The sequence below is a fragment of the Cannabis sativa genome, chromosome 6, assembly GCF_029168945.1.
Source record: "Cannabis sativa cultivar Pink pepper isolate KNU-18-1 chromosome 6, ASM2916894v1, whole genome shotgun sequence".
Classification (NCBI taxonomy): Eukaryota; Viridiplantae; Streptophyta; class Magnoliopsida; order Rosales; family Cannabaceae; genus Cannabis; species Cannabis sativa.
Window position 1 is genome coordinate 6,226,672 of NC_083606.1, and position 20,091 is coordinate 6,246,762.

At 33.1% G+C, this 20,091-nt stretch overlaps 1 protein-coding gene across 2 annotated transcripts; it reads left to right on the top strand.

Moving 5' to 3' along the window:
• The first annotated feature begins 5,635 nt into the window (after positions 1–5,635).
• LOC115724505 (WAT1-related protein At4g30420) lies at positions 5,636–18,753 on the top strand. 2 transcript variants are annotated; one of them, XM_061116959.1, is made up of 8 exons: positions 5,701–6,128; positions 6,219–6,290; positions 6,383–6,499; positions 6,579–6,801; positions 6,935–7,093; positions 8,340–8,488; positions 16,573–16,630; positions 17,741–18,753. In XM_061116959.1, exons 1-8 carry the CDS (start codon positions 5,947–5,949, stop codon positions 17,828–17,830), a joined length of 1,050 nt encoding a protein of 349 aa, XP_060972942.1. In that variant the 5' UTR covers positions 5,701–5,946; the 3' UTR covers positions 17,831–18,753. The 2 variants fall into 2 exon arrangements, with proteins under 2 accessions (XP_030509660.2, XP_060972942.1); XM_030653800.2 differs by lacking the exons at positions 16,573–16,630; positions 17,741–18,753 and adding an exon at positions 9,690–9,918 and having other exon boundaries at positions 5,636–6,128.
• The last annotated feature ends 1,338 nt before the right edge of the window (positions 18,754–20,091 follow it).

Consider the following 20,091-nt stretch of genomic DNA (forward strand, 5'->3'; position numbering starts at 1 on the left):
GTAACAGCTCCATATGGTCACTGTAAAACAAGTAAGATAAATCAAGTTATTGTTCATCGTGACTTAAGTAATGTTAATCAAACAAAAGGTACTTACGTTATATATGGTTGAACCTCTGCGTTATTGTTCATCACGACTAATTGAGCTTGATCTAGTTCAAGCTTGGACACTGTCACCATTGTCCCTTTGCCCCTTAATCCTCTATCAACATCATCTGGGTCAGTTCTTGGTTTGCTAATTCCTATAGCCTCAACTCCAGCCATGTACTCTGAACAAAATTCCACAGCCTCTTCAGATATGTAGCACTCAACCATACATGCTTCTGGCCGATAGTGGTTACGCACATAACTTTTAATAGTACCTTCATATTTCTTTCAAATGGATACATCCATCTCGCCCACACCAGCCCACACAGCCTTGCTTCTCTCACTAGATGAACCATTAAATGGATCATGATGTCGAAAAAAGATGGCGGAAAAAACTTTTCCAGGTTGCACAATGTTTTGACTACATGTTCATGTAATGCATCTAACTTATCCAATTCTAATTCCTTCCCGCACCTATTAAAGAAAATGCAAACATGTGTCAAACACTCTCGAACATTTTTTGGCAAGACTGATCTAATGGCAATTGGAAGTAGATGTTGCATTAACGCATGACAATCATGTGATTTCAGACCCATTAGTTTCAATTCAGTCTCATTCACCAAGTTTTTGATGTTAGACGAGTAACCATCGGGTACTTTCATATTTGCAAGTGATTTGCAAACTGTTTGTTTCTCTTTTTTGGATAAAGTGAAACAAGCAGGAGGCAAATATAAACGTTCACCTTTCTTCTCAGGTGCCGTAGATTGTCGTATACCCATTTCAACGAGATCTAAACGACTATTTAGACCGTCCTTAGTTTTGCCGGGAATATCAAGTAAGGTACCAATAATACTCTCACACACATTTTTTTCAATATGCATGACATCCAAACAATGTCGAACTAGTAGACTTTTCCAATATGGAAGACGAAAGAAGATTGACTTTCTTTGAAAACAACCATTAGTTTTTTTATTTTTTTGCGTCTTTCCATACTTAAAATCTACAAGTTGAACTTGTTGGAGAATTTGTTCCCCAGACAGTGGCAAAGGAGCCATATCACCCTCTTCAGTACCATCGAATGCTTTCTTCTTCCGTCTATCAGGATGATTTGCAGGCAAGTACCGTCTGTGACCCATATAACACATCTTGTGTCCATTTTCCAAGCGACGAGCCGATGTGTTAGTGCAACAAATTGGACAACCTTCGTAACCTTTTGTGCTTAAGCCTGATAAATTACTATAAGCAGGGAAATCACTGACAGTCCACAACAACACAGCTTTCAGATTAAAAAATTCTTTTTTAAAACCATCATAGACCTGAACCCCGTTCTCATACAATTCTATTAAATCGTCAATCAATGGTTCCAAATATACATCGATATTATGTCCAGGTTGTTGCGGGCCTGATATCATTAAAGAAAGCATGTTAAATTTCCTCTTCATCACTAACCAAGGAGGAAGATTGTACATAACTAGGAAGACAGGCCATGAACTATGACGACTACTTAGAGATCTATGTGGATTTACTCCATCCGCGTACGTACCGAGACGAATGTGTCTTGGTTCGATTTGAATTCGGGGTTTATGTAGTTCACTTTTTTCCAAGCTTGGGAATCTGCGGGATGTCTAAGTTTTCCATCTTTCACTCTCTTGGTCTCATGCCAAATCAAATTTTCGAATGTTACGCACTACGATATAATCGTTTCAGTCGCGGAATCAAAGGCATGTACCACATCACTTTTTGGGGGATAAGTTTCCTATTCTCCTTACTCTTGTTTACTTTATGGCGGGATAAACCGCAAGTCGGGCAATAATTCATGTCTGCATATTCCTTACGATATAAAATGCAATCGTTCGGACATGCATGAATTTTTTCATACTTCAATCCTATAGAATTTAACGTTTTTTTCACTTCATAAGTAGATTCCGGAAAGCAGTTGGCAAATGGTAAGATATCTTTAAAAGCAGCTAAAAATTGAGTGAAACATTTATCGCTCACTCCATTTTCTGCTTTTATGTTGTAAAACTTTACCATTGTTGGTAATCTTAGTTTTTTACAACCATCGAACAGAGGTTTATCAGCATCACTAAGAAAATTATCGAATTTCTCAGGATCATTAAGAAATTCCTCCTGTGCTTCGTTAAGCAAGTCCAATGGATAATCATCAAAATCATTACCCTCGATATCATCTACCCCCGCTTTCCTAATGGATATGGATCATTAGGTAAATGTTCGCCATGGTAATACCAATTAGTATAACTTCTATTGAAACCTCGTAAATACACATGGTCCTTAATCATTGTAATATTCCCTTTAGATACATTACAACAATCTACACACGGACAATGAATACGATCGTGATTTGTAGAATTCTTTAAGGCAAACTCTAAAAATGCATCGAACCCTACTTGAAATCGCGGGTGTCTCTCTCCTCACGCATCCATGATTTATCCATAACAAAAATCCTATCCAAAAAAATTCAGTATTTAGTAACTACTTATAGCTAGTTACTAATTACACAATGTAACTAACTAAGTTTCTCACAATTTATTCATATTAATTTATAAATTACTTAAATTCTCGTTTTAGATTAGTTCAAATTATTAGGTTGTTTTGTTGAATAGAATGTTATTAAAATGTTAAATATTTTTAATAAATAAAATTGAGGGGAAAATTTTTTGGTAAAGCAATAAAGGTATTAACTAATATTTTCCCATTTTAATTAACTTTTGCTCTTTATTTTCTTTGAAAAATAAAAATCCACATTGAACCTCTCAAATGAAAGAAAAAAAAAAAAAAGAAGGATTTTATATGTTTATTTTGTTAATTTATTTAGTAACTAATTATATCTAGTTACTAATTACACAATGTAACTAACTAAGTCTCTCACACAATTTATTCATATTAATCTAAAAATTACTCAAATTTTCGTTTTACATTAGTTCATGTCATTAGGTTGTTTAGTTGATTATAATGTTGGTAAAATTAAAAAGTTTTCATAAATGTGAATATTATTATTTTTTATGTGACCTAACTTCTTATTACTATGTTATAATTAACTATATTATGAATGGTTTTAGTAAGATTTATCCTAATTCTACCGAAATTTCGCAAAGATAACTACCGTAATTGGACGTTCCCAAAATTTTTACAAGTGCCTAAAATAACAAACAAAACAGATAAACAATACAAAATTAATCCACCCATCCGACCGCAGTACATGTATTCGCAGAACCTACTTCACTACGGATGAATATTTAAGATATTCAAACTCAACTAACATGCATTGATAATTAATTATATATTAAGAAAAAGTTAGTAAAAGTATATACCTATAATTGCAAGCCCAAATACGCTACACACAAAATTATGCCGAACCCCTATAATATAAAGAAATACAACGAAATTACAAAATTAATTATTTCATAACTTATAACTAGTTATAAAAAATTGTAACAAGTTACTTAGTTACTAAATTATACATACATATATATAATCAATTATATCTCACACTATTATCTCAAAAAAATAAAATTATATCACACACTAATTCCATTTTAAAATTTTTATTTCTAAACTAATTTTTTTTTTTAAACTAATAAAATCCCTCTAATGTCATTTTATTCACAATAAATATATATTGCAAAAAATATATAAAATACAATTACAAAATTTATTTTCATAAAAAATATACACACACTATATACACACACAATATATACACACATTATATACAAATATTCAATAAAATATACAAATACATATATATACTATACATTGTGGTATAAATTATTACCTAATAACCGCAATCCGACGACCACCGTAAAAAATCCCGACACTATACACATAAAACACAATAATATTACTAATAAAATAAAAAAACTCAAATAATAATTTACAAAAACAAAAAATAAAACAATATACATAATACAATAAGAATAGAAGCAATATTTATACCTTAAACGAGGTTGAGATTGAACAATTTCTCAACAAAAATGGGTGGCCGGATTTCACACCCAAAGTTTACTATTTGGGTTCGGATGACACTTTTAGAGGCTAAAAAATCAAAACTTTTTAGGTGTATGTTATTAAGTATCGAAAATGGAGGATTTTAAAAAAAAAATGGGCTGAAATGGTTGAGAAATGGGGGAGATAGGGTGGGGAGGAGGTGGGTTCGGCGAGGGTTTGGTGGTGAGGAGGGCTCTCTGGTTTCTGATTTCTGGGTTGCTGAGTGAAGTGGGAAGGAAGAAGAAAGGTCGAACAAACATATAGTCTGAACGACCCTATGGCGTCGGTTCCTTCATAGGAACCGACGGCATGTGGTACACGTGTCGGCCAGATCGTGTACTTATGCGCGTCGGTTCTATCTTTGGAACCGACGCCATATGGTAGTTCGTAAAAAAAAAAAAAAAAAAATTTCCAACCGCCTCTAAATGGTATAATGCAATTTTATACCTACGGTTTTTATCAAAAAACCGCCTCTAAATGTCAATTTCGATCATAGCGGGTATTTTCACACCCTTTAGCTTCCCTTTTTATAAATGGGGTTGAAAAAACTGCCTCTAAAGACTAACATTGTAGTAGTGTATATTGATTAAATTATAATATAGTTTATTTAGTAGTAGAGATGTGGTCCATTGTCATTTCACCTAGCTTTGCATATGATATATATTAAAATATTTGTATGGTTTTTGGATTTGGTCCCCAAGTTTCATTTATCTATAGTGTTTTAAAGTACTTAATTACATATATATTGGTTTTAAATTAAAGAAAAAACACGTACATATGTATAGTTTGGTTTATAATAAAAGTAACATGTAAAATATAATTAATAATTATAATCTTACAGCAATATAATTGTTGTAACTCATTGCAAAATTAAATGACATTTTATGTAGGATGCAAACTATATTTTATAGAATATTCGAGTGTAATTATTAGCATTGCTCACTAAAAGAATAATATTATTTTTAGTGAGAATTTTTTAATTATAACATAAATTTTTCGTAATTAAATATGATTTTTAGTTACAATAAAAAATTATTTGTGACTACATAATATTTAGATACATTGTGTACACATTTAATCACAACAAATTTTAATTTTTATAACTAATAGTTTTAGTCACAGATCTTTTAGTCACAATATAAGAATTATGATTTATAATTGATAAAAAATATTTACTTTTAATTCTAAATTTTACTGTGACTAAACGTAAATTTTTTTATAGTGACTATTAGCATTAGTAGTGCCCGAAATCAATTAATATATTAAATTAAATAAGATCTGATACTTAATTGTAGACAGACTCGTACTTTTTATTTTGTGTGACTTATTTATGATAAAAAAACATTCATTCTTATATTATAGTTACTCTTATTAAATTTATTTAACTTTGTGAGAACTTTTTTACTATTATAGTTTATAATTATTTTACATTTAATATATTAAAAAGTAAAATTTTCATTAGCCATATGAAGTGGGAATTTTACAAATATTCTTGTTAGCACATATCAATATATATATGAGGGAAACATGTGAGGCCATGTGGCATCAATGATAGACTATCATTTTGGTCAGTTGTAGTGTACTATGTCAATGCTAATCTTCCCACATCATCAGCTGCCACTACACAAATAAATAATTTCATCATCATGCCAAATTATTTTATCATCTTTATCTGATCAATTTCATGAATATATATCCTCCTAATTTTTAACATCATGTTACACGTGTAAATCTGCATATTAAATATATATGTAATGTTACACTACAATATTTGAGAAACTAATACACCTCTCTCTCTCTCTCTCTCTCTCTCTCTCTCTCTCTCTCTAATATCTTTCAGTGAATTTTAGCAATGGAAGGGTTTGATGGTTACAAGCCAGCAATGGCTATGGTTGGATTACAATGCATATACACAGGACTTGCTCTTTTCACTAGGGCTGCTTTATTACAAGGAATGAGTCCAAGGGTTTTTGTTGTCTACAGACAAGGTGTAGCCACTCTTATCATGGCCCCTATTGCTTGTTTCACAAGATGGTATATTTATTTACTTATTTTTTTTTTTTGAAAAAAAAAAAATCTTTATTATTGTCAATAATATTTTCTTTTTTATATATATGTTTGCAGGAGAAATCCATATAATAAGACTTCACTGGGATTGAGGAGTTTTTGTTTGATTTTTATCACCTCCCTTATTGGGTTAGAAATTTAATTAATTATCTTTCTTTTTTTTTTTTACGAAAAATTAATTTAATTGACTGAGTTTAATGATTTTCATATATAAATGGCAGTGTGACAGGAAATCAGAATGCCTATTTTGAAGGGTTGTACTTATCTTCTTCAACAATAACAACAGCAATGACTAATTTGCTTCCTGTAATGACATTTGTAATGGCAACCATAGTAGGGTAATTAAATAAATTAAATTAATTTAATTTACATAAATTAAATTAAATAAATAAATAATTTCTCTTGTTCTTGTTGTAGAATGGAGAAAGTTAATTTTCAAAGCTTGAGAAGTGTTGCAAAGATAATAGGGACAATATTTTCAGTTGGTGGAGCTATTTGCATGGCATTGGTTAAGGGTCCAAAATTATTAAACACAATTCTTGTTTTAGCATCATCAATATCAGATGATGAGAATTTGGAGTTGGGTTGTGCATTTCTCTTCATAAGCTGTCTTTGTTGGTCATTTTGGATCATCATGCAGGTTAATTATATTATTATTATTATTATTATTATTATTATTATTATTATTATTATTATTATTATTATAAAATTCTTTCTTTAATTAATTTGTTGTGACAATATTCTAATTAATTAATTTTCCAATATATATATAGGTACCAATTTCAGCCAGTTGTCCAGACCACTTGTATTCAACTCTTTGGATGTGTTTATTGACAACCATTCAATCAGCAATATATACATTTATGGTTGAGCCTGATCTTAAAGTGTGGAGTCTTCATTCCTATTTAGAACTTGGAAGTTGTTTATATGCAGTAAGTGTCCTCAAAAACCTTATCATTTATTTATTTTTATTGTTTTGTACAAATGGTTACTAGCCAACTAAGCATCTCTAAATTTTAGCTAAAAAATTTAAAATATTTTCTCCAATTTTTTTTTTGAGCAATTTGCGGCGAAACTCATTTATATTTTAATTTGTATACACTTAACTCCTTTTTTTTTTTTTTGGCAAAACCCCCTTAAATTTTAATTTTTATACACTATTAACCTCCTTATCTTTTCTTTGGCGGCAAAACCCTCTTATGTTTTAATCTTTATACACTTAATCTCTTTATCTTTTTTTTTTTGGTGGCAAAACCCCCTTATGTTATTTTTCTTTGCAAATTTGACAAGACAATTAAATATTATTGTTAAATATTAACTGGATGACCACTCTATATACACCTACGTATATGTAACAGTAAAACCTCAAAGTCGATACAGTAGTAATTCAGTTAATATTTAACGGTAATATCTAACTAAATCTTTAAATTTGCAAAGAAAAGTAAACTACTTAAGGGGGTTTTACCACAAAAAAAAAGATGGTTAAGTGTATAAAAATTAAAATATAAGGGAGTTTTGCCACAAAAAAAAAAAAGATAAGGGAGTTAAGTGTATAAAAATTAAAACATAAAGGGGTTTCAGGGCAAATTGTTCCTTTTTTTTTAGATGAAATATCAACTCTATTGAATAAATTAGCATTCTAAATACAAAAAATGTAAGAGTTCACCAGAAATAAAAATATCAGAAATATTACGATCAGATTGATACCGAGAATGTCTAACAACATAATGTGCTACTCAGTTTGCTCCTTTTTTTTTTATTTGTTCTCTTTTAAATTTTCAACTTTCAACTTTCATTTCTAAAATATTTTCGTCAAGAAACTAACAATTTTTCAAGAAAGAATTTCTTAAGGAGCTAAAAACAGAACTAAAAGTCTAGCCAAATTTAGTCTTATATGATTTTTCATTGGCTTTTTTTTTAATAGGTGCTCATTTTGTACGGGCTTTAATATAATATAATTTCTCTTTGGTGGGTGAGATTATTGGCAAAAATTTATCAAATTTATCGTTTGGGTTCATAATAAGTTAAAAATTGCTCTAGCACGCCTAATCCATTATCTTCTAGAAGGAGTTGCCATAATTTAAAAGATGAATATGAAATTCTTACTAGGTAAAAGTAAAATGTTAAAATTTGTTATTCTAATCTAATTAATTAATTAAATATGGATTTGATCAACAGGGAATTGGTACTGCAATATCATTTTTTGTTCAAGCATGGTGCATACAACTAAGGGGTCCGGTCTTTGTTGCAATGTTCAGCCCTCTATGCACTGTCATTACAGCTATTATAGCTTCTTTGTTTCTACATGAGAACTTATATGTTGGAAGGTATATATATGTATATACATCTCAATTTTTAGCTTTCTCTGTTTTTTCTTTTTTCTTTTTTTAAGAATTAATTGAGAAATTATTTTTAAAAGGATATTTGCAGCAAAATCTTTTAATATTTGCAATTATTACACATACGGTTCTAATAATAAAAAAAAAAAGTAGCGGCAAAATATTTAATTTTACAATTTTATTACAGTCGTATTATTTTTGGTCATTAATAACCAATTAAGCATGTTAAGTGACAGCTCAAAAACACATGTACATAGCGACATATTACTATTGATTATTTAATATATATAGTTTAATAATGTATCACTTCTCAGTTGATATTTAATGACCAAATAAGAATACGATTGCAACAAAATTGTAAAATAATATACTTTTGTTGTCACTTTTTAATTATACAACCATATATTTAATAATTATAAATGTTAAAAGGATTTCGTGGTAAATATATTTTTTTAAATAATGGGTAAAAAAAACGTTTTTAATATTTATATTTTGGAAGAATATTGTATAGGATGCTATAAAGACTTTAAAGGCTAAGCGATAATGACTTTATATGGATAACCATGCATAAAGATTTATTTTTTTTCCCCAAAGTGTTTAGATATAATAAATCAAAAATCTTTCTTTCAAAAAAAAGTCATCAAATGAATGGAGTTTAATTAGGTGGGGTGGGGTTTATGGGTTCAAGCAAATGTATTAAAAATACATTAAAAAAAAAAACACCTCTTTTTGGGAAAAAATTAATTAGGAAGATCCCATATTCTCTAAAGTGTGTTGTTTTTTTTATTATTTTTTAAAGGCAAGATAAAATTAAAGCTAACAATCCAAACAAGTCTTATGCATATTTTTATTAATTATCTAATCATTCTTTTTTGTTTTGGGGTAAAGTATTCAGTTCTTTTTTCATTATAATAATTCAAACAAAAAAAATTAATTACTTTAATTAAAGCAAAAGCAAAATAACAAAAAAATCCTCAAACGAGACCCCATTGTGAAATAATTATATATATACTTTAAAGTTTATTAGACCTAACTCAGAATCACTATAATCTTGATAAACGTACCATTAATATTCCTTTATCTAATTACTATATTAGCTACTTTCTTTTAATTTATTATTAGCTTAATATAATTATTTGTTACTAAGAGACTTATGTTTTTTTTTTTAAATAATATTATAATTAACCAGCTTGGTGGGTGCTTTAGCTGTGATTATTGGTCTATATATTGTGCTTTGGGGAAAAGCAAAAGACCTTGAAGAGATTAGAGAGGAGACTTTAAATAATGATATTCAAAAGCTGGAGCCCAAATCTTTATTAAACAACACTACAAGTTATTCAACTGATTTGGAACAATCACTTCTACCTCCTCATAAATAAATTTATTTTATTTATGCCCATTAGGTTGGCATGTAATAATTTTGGTGTGTTTTTGTTTAAATCAATATATATATATAAATATATATTTATGTTCTTATTTATTAATTACTATCAGTCTATGAAGGAATTGTTTAACAAAATTGGTGTGCACATTTTTTCTAAAATTCAAATCATTTATAATGACAATCTTGCAAGATTACATAAAGAAAATTCAAAGAGATATCTTTCTTTTATAAAAATATGATCAACAAGATAATAGGATATTTTCGCTAGATAGTGAACAATTTTATTGGACCCGCCTAACAAAAATAATAAAAATATTTGGCACTTCACTTAACAATGTTGAGTTTGGCTCAAAAGTCAACTTGTCTTGGAGTTGCAAAGATATGGTTCAACTTGTTAGAATCAACTTGTCTTAGAGTTGCAAAAATTTAGTTCAACTTTCAAAAATTTTGAGACTTGTTATTTGCATATAAAATCAAGCACACTTTGATATTGATTGAAATGTATTTTCTCAGCTCAAAGAAAGAGAGCTGCTATTCATTGTATTTATAGCAGAGTGTTACATACAGTAAAGGACCGTTGGTCAGGGTACAGCTGTCAGCCAAATACAAAAAAGGAATAAGGAATATTCTGACAATAATAAGGACACTAATGATTGCTGAATCAATGAGAATAATGACGCCATAACAGAAAGTTGTTATACGGATGCTGATGTGGAAATGATACGGCTGACTATGCACAAATCCTATTTCTCAACAGCCCCTCTCAAACAAAGGGGGGATTGTTTGACTCCGAGTTTGCTTACGAGAAATTGGAAACGGGAGTGTGACAGACCCTTTGTAAGGCAGTCTGCGATTTGATCATGGGATGGTATATAATTCACTTCTAATTGCTTCTGGATGACTTTGTCTCTCACATAATGAACGTCTATGCTTGGTTCGGGCATGAAAAACTGGGTTTGATGCCAAGGCTCCTGCACTAACATTGTCACACCAAGCTACTGATGTCATAAACAGAGGAAAGTTGAGTTCTTTGAGTAGTGATTCAATCCAGGATATTTCAGCAGCTAAATGGGCAAGTGCGCGATATTCAGATTCTGTACTCGACCTCGACACAAGCGCTTGCTTCTTTGAAGACCAGGACACAAGAGTTTCACCAAGAAAGACACAATACCCTGCCACTGATCTTCTATCATCAGGGCAGCATGCCCAATCGGCATCTGAGAAGCCTGTGATGTTAAGTCTACTGCTGCAACTGATGTGAAGTCCAACATTCATGGTTCCTTTGAGGTACCTCAAAATTCTTTTTGCATTGCTCCAGTGTACTGTGGTGGGAGATTGCAAAAATTGGCTTAGCTTGTTGACCGCATATGCTATATCCGGCCTTGTATGACAGAGATACTGTAATGCCCCAATCAAACTTCTGTATTTGGTTTGGTCATGAAGTGGTTCTCCATCTATTGCTGATATTGGTTTCCCTACTGCTATAGGAGTTGGGCAAGGCTTCAAATTACTCATTTCAAATCTATTTAGCAGATCTTCTATGTACCTGGTCTGAGTTAGATAAAGACCAGTTTGGTCTCTAAAAACCTCTATTCCAAGGAAGAAATGTAATGGCCCCATATCCTTGAGAGAGAATTTCTTGTTTAATCGAGTGATGAACCCGTTTAGAGTGCTCGAGTTGTTGCCTGTAATAATGATATCATCGACATAGATTAACACAAGAACAATTTATGTAGCTGTTTTGAAAAAGAACAGTGAGGAATTAGCTTTTGAGTGGCTGAAACCCCAGTTTAGCAGAGTGTTTTTGAGTTGATCAAACCATGCTCTTGGAGCTTGTTTGAGTCCATACAAGGACTTGTTTAGCTTGCAAACAAAATGCTCTTTCCCTTTCTCCTCAAACCCTTGTGGTTGAGTCATGTAAACCTCTTCTTCAAGAATTCCATTTAAGAAAGCATTATTGATGTCGAGTTGTTTTATTTCCCATCCTCTAGAAGCAGCTATGGTGAGTATCACTCTAATCGTTGAAGCTTTAATAACCGGACTGAAAGTTTCTTTGTAATCTACCCCTGGCCTTTGATGAAATCCCTTGGCCACAAGTCTGGCTTTGTACCTTTGGTGTGAACCATCCGAGTTAAATTTGTGCCTATACACCCACTTGTTTCCAATCAAGTTGTAAAGCTCTGAAGGCGGTACCAGCACCCAAGTTTTCTTAGCCTTTAAGGCTGCAATTTCAGTGTCCATAGCTTTGTTCCAGTTCTCATCTTGCAAGGCTTCTTCAATGTTTCTAGGCTCAGAAAAATATGATTGGAATCGTGCTTGACTGAGAAACGTTTTTGGCTTAAATATCCCGGCTTTCCCCCTGGTGATCATGCTATGAGTGGGTGCTAAGGGAGCTGGAGGAGGTCCAGTGCTTTGAGTAGGACTGCCAGGAATGGGATGGTCAACAAGGGTACTTAAGTTATCAAGAGGAGAAGCTGGATGGGAAGGATAGGGACTGGTATTTCGGATGTCAATAGTGCTTTGAACAGCAGAACCTTGATCAAGAGAAAATGGTGTTGCTGTCGAAGTGTGAAACCCAGGAGTATGTGGTGAACCAGGACTGCCAGGTGACAAAGGAGATGCTGCTTCAGGGGTTATATCATCAGATGAAGGAGTGGATGTGGATATTAAGGGTGAAAAACTAGGTGTAGGTAAGGTTGACCATGTAGAGCTGTGAACTATAACTGGTGTTTCGGGTTTGTAATTGTTTAGAAATCCTTGATGAAAAGGAAATTCAAGCTCATTGAACACAACATTTCGCGATATGTAAACTCTGCCAGTAGGACTAAGACATTTATAACCTTTGTGAGCATCACTAAAACCAAGATTAACACATTTTACAGAATGAATTTGAAACTTGTGAGTGTGATATGGTCTAAGACATGGGAAACATGCAGCACCAAAAGTTTTAATGAATGCATAATCTGGTTTTCTTTTGAACAAAACTTCATACGGTGATTTTAGTGACAATACAGGTGTAGGAAGTCTGTTTATTAAATAAACAGCAGTATGAAAAGCATCACTCCAAAATTTTAGGGGCATGCTAGCTTGTGCAAGAAGTGTCAAGCCCATTTCGACTATATGTCGATGCTTTCTTTCGGCTCTGCCATTTTGAGTGAGGTGTGTGGGCAAGGATGAGTGAATTCAATGCCATAAGCATGAACGAGATCAGTAAAGGAACGAAATTATCCTCCCCAATCCGTTCTTAAGCATTTTATTTTTCTTTCAAATTTATTCTCAGCCAAGGCTTTGAATTGCAGGAAAGCATCGAGAGCATCATTTTTAAACTTTAAAGGATAAATCCATGTAAACCGACTGAAATCATCTACAAAATGGATATAATATCTATAATTAATGTTGGAAGCAATCGGTGCAGGTCCCCACAAATCTGTATGCACCAGATCTAGGACATGTTGGGCACGGTTTTGTGAAAGTTTAAAAGGAAGAGAGTGTGACTTTCCATATTGACACGCATCACAAAAGGTTTTCATTTCATTAAGGGAAAATCTTACATTAGCAGAGTTTAAAACATGACTCAATATCCTAAGAGATGGATGGCCTAGTCTCCTATGCCAAACATCACTAATGATAATAGAACCATGCTTTGTTTGGGACTGATGTGGACTGTTATTCTGAGTAGCAGCAACACCAGCTAGCAATGCTGGTTTGTGAACTCTTGATTGAAAGCAAAAAACAGACTCGGACTTGGGTATTTTTGGTGTGGAGAGTTGATAAAGGCCATCCTTAAGAACCCCTTGAAGCAGCACCTTCTTTGTTTCCTTGTCCTTAATCAAACAAACATTGGGATAAAACTCAATTAATACAGAATTATCAGCAGTGAGTTTGGAGACACTAATGAGGTTTTTAGCAATATCAGGCACATGTAATACCTCTTTTAAACACAAGGTTTTGCCACAGTTAGTTTTAAGAAAACCACTACCAACATGAGATATCAAGAGTTTGTTTCCATTACCTACAGTGACAGATTCCTTACCCCCGTACTCTTGTTTGTTGTTCATGGTGGATGCATCCGAAGTGATGCGGTTGCTAGCACCACTGTCGGCAAACCAGGCATCACTATCCACCACTTCGGGAGTAGCAATGAAGGCATTTGGTGGTTGTTTCACCTGGTTTTGTCCCTGTTTAGGCCCAGTGTAACTCTCGTCATACCTGCTGTAACAAATTGCAGCAGAATGCCCATATTTGCCACAGATTTGGCAGTTGGGTTTGGTACCACTGCTGGTATTCCTTCCTCTTCCTCGAGATCGACCGCCATTGTTGCCTCTGCCACCAGAAAAACGACCACCATTATTCTGGTTTGGATAAGATCCACGGCCCCTGCTGTAAGCATGTGGTTTCGTTGCCATGTTGGCTTGAGGATTTGACACCGAGCCAAGGATCTTATTGTTGTTGGTAAGAGTTTGGAGCCTCTCGATCTTGCTGTCGAAACTGAGAAGAGTGTCTTGAAGTTCCTGCCATGTTGTTTTGCTTCTAGCTTCGATTTGAACCACGATAGATATGTATTCAGCATCCAAACCCGACAACACATTTGCCACAAGATGTGCTTCCGGGTAGGGATCTCCTGCAAGAGCTAAAATGTCAGACTAATTCTTCTTTTGTCTGAGGTATTCTGCCATAGATGTGGAACTCTTCCTGGTTGTTTGAATGAGTGTTCTAATCTCATCCATTCTAGCTCTTGAATAAGCTCCATAAAGGCTTTCCAAGGCTTGCCAAAGGCCAGCAGCTGTTGTTGCTCCCATTACTTCAGTAGCTATAGACTCTGTCATGGAGCTATACAACCATCCCATTAGCAGTTGGTCGTTGATAATCCACTGCTCAAAGTCAGGGTTCACACGAATCCCTGTTTCTGGTCCAGTTTCACCATCAGCAGGACCAGATGTAATGAACTCACTTGGACACTCACGGGTTCCATTTAGAAAGCCTTCAAGTCTATGGCCTCTTACAATGGTGGAGACCATTGTCTTCCACAGTGTGTAGTTATTCCGGTCTAGTTTCAGGGAAAATGGTTGATTTAGTGTGCTAAAGTGTTGTGGGTATGGATTTGGGAGTTGAGAGGAAAAGTTGTCATTTCTGTTAGCTGCATTTCCCACAACAGCAGAGCTATTAGCAGAGCTTACTGTTGGGTTTGCAGCAGGGTTTTGATCTCCATTACTAGAGGTTGGTGTAGCCATAGGCGCAAGCCTTTAGAATGGCTCTGATACCAAGATAAAATCAAGCACACTTTGATATTGATTGAAATGTATTTTCTCGGCTCAAAGAAAGAGAGTTGCTATTCATTGTATTTATAGCAGAGTGTTACATACAGTAAAGGACCGTTGGTCAGGGTACAGCTGTCAGCCAAATACAAAAAAGGAATAAGGAATATTCTGACAATACAAAGGACACTAATGATTGCTGAATCAATGAGAATAATGACGCCATAACAGAAAGTTGTTATACGGATGCTGATGTGGAAATGATACGGCTGACTATGCACAAATCCTATTTCTCAACATTTGCCACATTTATCAAGAAACATACTCTCTCATTTATTATATATCGTTAGAAGATGAACTACCTCATTTATTATATATGGTTAGCAGTTGAGGTTTTCCTTTTGTAAATATGGAGCTCTTAAAAGAGCATTTGCATCTCAATGAAAAGCAATATTTTGGGTACAACTTTGTACAATCGGATTCATTGGGAAATTTGAGGGAGAACATCTGTATAGCCAAACTTTAGGAAATACTTTGAGAAACACTTGAGAGATATTATTAGTAAGAATTCAATATCTATATTATTCAGATTTAATAATATAATTAAGTTGCCTTCCGTGGAGTAGGCAAATTGCCAAACTACGTAATTCTGTGTATCTTTATTTACCGCTTTGATATATATTTATCGTTATCTTTTCTTATTTACTGCTTCCGTGCACAACAACTTAATCAAAGCCAAATATAGCGATATTATATATACGAGGCATATCCTATGCTACAAGAATCGCTTCAACCGGAGGTATGACGCAGCGCTAGTCGTTGTTAGAGTGTTTTTGCTAGCAATCGAGATAACTCAGTCAAACAATATTTTTTTGGAACGAGTTAGCCCATTTTCACCCGTTTTCAATCGAGTCGAACCTATTCCTAGCTATTTGTTTTGAATTCAACTGCGGCATTTATTTTTCAAAATAAGGTACTAAAATTTTGAAAAATATTATCTTATGTTATAAGCTCAAAAGTTCTGTTATCTCTTTACACTATGGCTACACTATGGCTGACAACAGAGATCTTGAAAAAGATGCATAATTTATGTAAAATATTTTGGCGAGTCAAGAGGTTCTATGAACCATTAATTAATAATTAATATTTATTAACTAAGTAAAAAATTAAAAAAAAAAAAAAAAGACAGAATTAGGGAGAGAAGAGATAGTGAGATTAAAATAATTTTAAAGTGTCACGTCACCGTTTCATACTTCTCCTTTATATATATAGATTGGTGGACACATATTTTTTAGACCACAATACATATATAAATATTCATTGATCATATTATTTAATAATTATTGGTCCTTCGTGATATAAAATTAAAATAATGGTAATAATAATATATTCTTATTTTCTATTAGTAATTATTTGGTCCTAATTTTGTTTAGGTGCTTAATTATGGTGGTAATCTTTCGAAGAATTCGAATGAACGCTAGCTTGGAATTGGTAAGCTACTTAAACTTTGTTTCTTTATATTTTATAAATTCTAAAAGAGCTTGAATATCCTAGATATTCATTCATAATAAAGTAAGTTCTGGGATTGCATGACTGCAGTGAAAGTACAATATGCATGTTAGAAGAGTTTGAATATTTTAGATATTCATCTGTAGTGAAGTAGGTTCTGCCAATAAAAGTACTATGGTCGGATGAGTGGTAATTTTTGTACTGTTAATTATAGTTTTGTTTGTTTGTATTATTGTGGATATTTTAATAGATTAATTGCATGTCTAAAAATTTTGAGAACGTCCTATTTATAGATGTTATGCTGCCGAAATTTCGGTAAAAATTTCGGTAGGATTACTATTTTATATCAGTGTTTTGTGTTTTGAATTATAGTTTTGTTTGTTTGTATTATTATGGATAATTTAATAGATTAATTGCATGTCTAAAATTTTTGGGAATGACCGATTTATAGATGTTATGCTGTCAAAATTTCAGTAGAAATTTCAGTAGGATTAGTATTTTATTGAATTAATTAGGTTAAGTTGAAATAGAATTATTTTATTGTATTAATTAGGTTAATTAAATTGTTGTTTTGTTGTTAATCATACAAGTTTTTTGAAAAATCATGTCAACATGAATAACTCTTCTTTATTTAGTTTTGGCTAATTAGCAATTTTTCCCCACGAACTTTGACATGTACTAAATCATGCCCCCTGAACTTTTTTGGCCGTTAAAAATTTTCCCTGAACTATTAAGATTGTTAAATTTAAGAACTTTTATCTAATTTTAGTAAAAAAATTCTAACATGGATGAAAGTTCAGGATGCATGATTTAATACATATAAAAGTTTGAGGGGCATATTTTGGTAGATATCAAAGTCTGAGGAGCATGATTTAATACCTGAAACAGTAAAATTGAATGAAATTAGACAAAAGTCCTTAAATTTAACAATCTCAATAGTTCAGGGGGAATTTTCAACGGCCAAAAAAGTTCAGGGGGCATGATTTGGTGTATGTCAAAGTTCGGGGGAAAAAATTGCTAATTAGCCTTTAGTTTTTATTTTAATTGTACTTTTAATGTAATGATTAATATTTTTAATCTTTTGTTTTACAGTTTAAGTCAAACGCTCCTTACAGGAACGAGGAGATCAATGCAGTACGGGATGAGTGGGCCGAATTTGTGAAGCCTTTGATTATAGATTAAGTACAAAATTACTACTCTTGTTATAATACATGAGTAGCAAGTTTTATGATTGTTGTTAACTTTTATATTATGTAATTAGTTTATAGTTACTGCTTACGATATATATAGAATTTAAGTTTTAGGATCGTTTCTATTAATAATTTTAGTATTATGAAATTAGTTAATAGAATCGATTACTAATTTTATATAAGTTTTATAAACGTTCTTTTAACTTTTTTTTGTATTATGTATGTACTATTATATAAAATTATTCTAAAATTTGATAATACACGTGAGAAAAATTACATGAAAATTTGCAATTTTCCCTCACGTACATTTATGCTTTATTTTATAACCGACACAATAGGTAATAAAAATATTTCAGCAATTTATGTGCCATTTTTGAATTGAAATGCTACAAATAAATTTGCATCATTTCTAAACTGACGCAGAAAATAAAAAAGAAGAGTGCATATTTTGTGTCGGTTTTTAAATGAAAATAATTATTTTTTGCGTCATTTCAAAAATAGCACTAATAAAAAACTATTTGCGATTATGGTATATACATCGGTTTTCTACACTAACGTAAATTCTGTAAGTGACACTTAGAAACTGACAGGAATTATACTTTTTGTAGTAGTGATACTGAGATTGATTGTCTTTTTACTCGTCATAATCTGAAAGTGGGCACCATTACTTTGCCTTTTGTTCCTTCGTCGTTGTAGCTTGCTGACATTTTTACTAAGTCACATATGATTTCTTGGTTTTCGTTTTCTTTCAGGTAAACTCTTGATGCTTCTTGCAGCAGTATCATGAGTTTGATGGAGGGTGTTAAATATTTATTTAGGGTTATTTTAGTCTTTTCCTTTATTTTAGTGTTTTGTATTAGTTGCCTGTATAAGACTTTCTTATTAATTGTATTTCTATAATTTTTGAATCTTGCAGCTGAATGAAACCTTAATCTTCTCCTATTTTCTTTGTATCTTTTTCTCAAATAATTATCAATTTTGTCTATCTATAGCCAATAGTTTGAGTACTCGCTATTTTAAGTGAGTGCTCGCAAATCTATAATTGAGTATTCTTATTTCCTTCAAATACTTGCACAAATTTAGTGTTGTCTAAATTCTTCTGACAGCATACATACAAAGCATGGTACTATCCTCGTGGGACTTTTTTAACAACTTATCTTGGTAATAATTTTAGTTTCATCTAGAAGAGCATCTTTGAAACACATAATTTAATCAGGTTGGGGCTTAGGGGCTTGGCGTAATGTTGGTTCTGGTTCTTTGATTAGTGTTCTTCGTGATTCATGGTTGCATGATGTCACTAACTCATCTTTTCAGGCAGCAGAACACCCGTGCCGCACCTTGACTTCTCTAAGCCAAGGTCAGCCTTCCAACCATCAGAGTAACAATGGGCTCATTTTTTGCATGACCGTGTGCCTCGTGCACACTTTCGTCTCTCAAAACAACTCCCCCCGAGTCATGCTCGCAAGCATCTATGAGTGCATACATGCATCAGGGCTCTCTAGCCAAGATACTCGCACTGTCCATAGGTTCTTACTTTGGTAAAATAAATCCCAACACCGACGCTCACCCAATCACTTGTGACCAAGGTAGCATGTGTGGCAAGATGCCAACACCAAGCTGACGTGTAAACACTTCTATCATGCCCCATTCGATACTGTCCGAACAGTCTCCCTCATCGCCCAAGGACTGTCATACGTCCATGGACCAATCCTCAAGGTGCCATGCCTCCACGCAAGTTGGTAGGCCCTCGAGACAAGCCACCAAACTAGTTGCATACAATAGACCTCTGTCTCTTTCCAGCATGGTGCATCCGTCCCTTGCGTGTATGCAAACTAGCCCACGAATGACTACCCGTGTCATCTTGTGTTGAGACTCGTGGCCAAGGCGCACCACAACGTCTCTTGGAGGTTTAGGCCATGTCTCGTGCAAGCGAAATACCGGCAAGCCAATGTAAACGTACCCGTTAACCTCTGGCAGCTTCTTAGACGCACTACCGGGTCAGTCTGATAATGTCCATGAGTACTCCAACTCATGGAGACATATGAGTTCCCTCGTGGTCCTCATTTTCCCCACCCTACTAGTCCTACTGACTAGTAGTAGCTCACTTAACACCAAGGTGCTAGGGGGTGGTGGAGAGCTTGCACCAGGGTTGCATTCTAAGTTTTTAGCCTTCTACCAGGAACATACATGACTTAGGCTCTGTAGACATATGGCCAAACCATATACCAAATCACAGAGTTTTTCCAATCTGAT